The following is a 3,089-nucleotide window of genomic DNA, read 5'->3' as shown; positions in this document are numbered from 1 at the left end:
CTATGGATCTTTAAACTTTTCCTTAAAATTTAACAGAATTGACACCTTCCAGATTGGTAACCCTCTGTCTAAGTACTTACAATTGCATTGAGCATCCCATTAGTGTGATTATAATGATTTTTACAGTCACACTACCGAAGCCGGGCCGCATTGGAGGGTGGGGGTCATCACTGCAGTAGTCTGTTCATTCACAGCCTTCCTCTGAATTTTCATCTGTTTGCTTGCTATATTGGAAAATTAAAATCTATGAAGACGAGATAAAAAAAAAAAGAGAATAAAAATATGCATGCAAGTAAACTTTACTTACATGTACATGTGGGAAAAGAGAAGAAAAGGCACTTGCTTACCAAGAAAATGCCCGAGATAGTGGCGGTTTTCTACCACAGGCTAGATACTGGCAGAGAAGGGGTTAAGGTGTGATCAGGTGCATCAATAGTCGTCTTCATGCCAATATACAACTTGGGAAGACCTCGAGTATATATAGAGGATCTTACGGGATTTCAATTCATAGCACCTAGTATTGTTCATCTAGTTTAGATTTAAATTGAAAAAAAATCCGATTAACTTAAAGTGCCGGATCAATTTTAGATTCATCCTTATTATTCCTGAATTTTGTGCTGATACGCCAGTGTTAGAACGACGGGTCCTAAACGGTTGTGATCTTTAATTGTAATACAAATTCAGGACGATCTCAACGGATTACGTGATCTACCGAATAAAATGAGGATTATTGTAAGTGTTTATAGGACGAGATGGAAATGGAGTGGAGTTTTACTTAAATGCATCTTGTTACCTCCTGCTGGAGGGTTATCGAAACAATTAAGATTGCCAAAATTTTCGATTATCCGATGAATTACTTGGACTGATTCTTATCGTAGATAGTTCCAGCTTGCAATCCTTCCCAAGAAAAACTCTTAGCCAATGATAGCCACTTACTGTATGGCAGTTATCTCTACTACCATGCACTATCGTGCAATCGATCTTCTTCAAAGAGTTCCTCAAGTGTTCGAAAGGTCATCTCAGTCAGCATCGCATCGCGCCCAAACAATCCCAAAGACAGCAATGTCGTGAAATACCACCGCGTCCCAGTATTATTTCCGACTTCCCATGCCGGTCTTGCAACCTCATCCAGCCTCAATGCATTGTTAATGCATCCACCGCAAAACAATCTGCAATAATCGCATTCTGCAGCATTCGGTGCTGCATGCCTTCTGCGGTGTGCAAATTGCACCCATTGCTCGGTGCTTTATCCACATCTGAGGCAGTTAAAATTTCAAGTTTATTACGACCATTTTTCCGTTGAGTAATAGACGTGTACGCGAATAGATACTTCCATTTTCGAAAACGCAGCTTCCGATCTTCATGCTCACAATGGTTGGCCAAAGCACGGCTTATTGCATGCCGCTTTCTGGAAAGATTAATTAGCGTGTGCGAAAAATTCTGTAAGGCAACGTTTTAATTGGATAAATAATTACAAAATTGCGCAGTACTAATATGAGGAGCACATCCATAATCGATTCGTAGTCTATTCAAAGATCGCCACCTTCGTTACATAATGCACTTGTTATTGACACACTAACGACTACTAGTTACGCAGAGGCTCGGTCGTGCGTCTCAGCTTTACTACGTTTAGCCATGGATGCACCTGAGATGTCTTCTGCCGTGCTAATGACTCAATTAATTCATTCATAACGGTTTCAAGGTTGTAATAACTACGATAATCATTTTCTCGCGCTGCTTTAGGGAATCACGATACTCTCCACGGTGCTGGCCGCGGTTACTGCTGCACCACAAGCCACCCAAGAACCGATTGCCATCATCAGCCAAGACTCGAACATCGAACCGGATGGATCGTACCAGTACAGGTAGGTGATTCGAAAGATAATCTTTTGCAGCTTATCGGATTTAGGCGCAGATACATTCCTAAAAGATACTAACTTTAGGCGCAATTTCTATCGGTGCAGTGTGTTAAGCCTGCATTGGATTCGTCTTTGTAATTTAATCTCGTTGATTTTATCTTTATCTTTCATTTCGAATCCAAGCAACTATCTTCGATTACAATTTTAATACGCGTTATTCCTTCCAGCTACGAAACAGCCAATGGAATCAAAGCTCAAGAGGTTGGCACTCTTAAAAAGGCCACTTCAGCAGACACCCAAGATGTAATCGTCGCACAAGGATCATTTTCATACACAGCTCCTGACGGAACAGTGATAAATCTAAACTATGCTGCCGATGATGAAAACGGCTTCCAACCACAGGGTGAACATTTACCAACTGCCCCACCAATCCCACCAGCGATCCAGAAAGCTCTCGAATATTTAGCCACTTTGCCACCACAAAAAAATTAAAAAGAGCCACCTAAGTTAACAAACGACCAGAAACCCACCCGAACGGAATGGCCAGTGGATCACCGAGAAGGATAATGACAATACAGAGCTCATCGATAGATAAATAATAAAGTTACAATGGAACCCACGAATAACACAAACACCAATACTGCCTTCCTCCGAAATTATCCCAATTATATGCCCACGGAGAAAATGATAAAACGAATCAATGAAAAGATAAAAATGATAAACAGATGCAGGAATACGCAAAGGAAAATGACTATGTTCTTGTACATTTAATGATATACAGACTTAAAACGAATTATATAAATATATCTATGTGTACCTTATCAGTTTCAAGCAAATGCGATACTATCTCTCTACATTTGTTAAGGAATGCAACTCTCATGCCCTCCAGTCCGTGTCTGGATGCAACACCTTCCAGACTGGAACGCTCAAATGTTAAATATCGCACTGGAAAAATTACAAAAAAAAATATATGTACTGTTAAAATTAAGTTAAGATGAATAAAATATTCTATTTTTTCATAGAAACTTTTGTCTTTCTATTCTCATCAATTGAACTTCTCAAGAACTTACAGTTCTAACTCCCTCCAGCACCTCCAAATAGTGATTATTTTTCATTTCCATAAATCAACCTACGAAACTCTCTCACTTTTACCAACTTGACACGAAAGCTTAATACTGAAAAAATTCCAACATTTCAGGAAAACGTTCCTTCACCTTTATTATTGTTGCT

General features: G+C 39.5%; 1 protein-coding gene across 1 annotated transcript; it reads left to right on the top strand.

Annotated features, from left to right (window-relative positions):
- Positions 1–498: 498 nt before the first annotated feature.
- LOC119646879 (endocuticle structural glycoprotein ABD-4) lies at positions 499–2,884 on the top strand. The gene is made up of 3 exons (XM_038047506.1): positions 499–732; positions 1,744–1,865; positions 2,087–2,884. The coding sequence occupies exons 1-3, from the start codon at positions 721–723 to the stop codon at positions 2,349–2,351; spliced, it is 399 nt and encodes a 132-aa protein (XP_037903434.1). The 5' UTR covers positions 499–720; the 3' UTR covers positions 2,352–2,884.
- The last annotated feature ends 205 nt before the right edge of the window (positions 2,885–3,089 follow it).

Source organism: Hermetia illucens, chromosome 1, assembly GCF_905115235.1.
Source record: "Hermetia illucens chromosome 1, iHerIll2.2.curated.20191125, whole genome shotgun sequence".
Taxonomy (NCBI): domain Eukaryota; kingdom Metazoa; phylum Arthropoda; class Insecta; order Diptera; family Stratiomyidae; genus Hermetia; species Hermetia illucens.
This window is presented reverse-complemented; position numbering and strand designations above follow the sequence as displayed.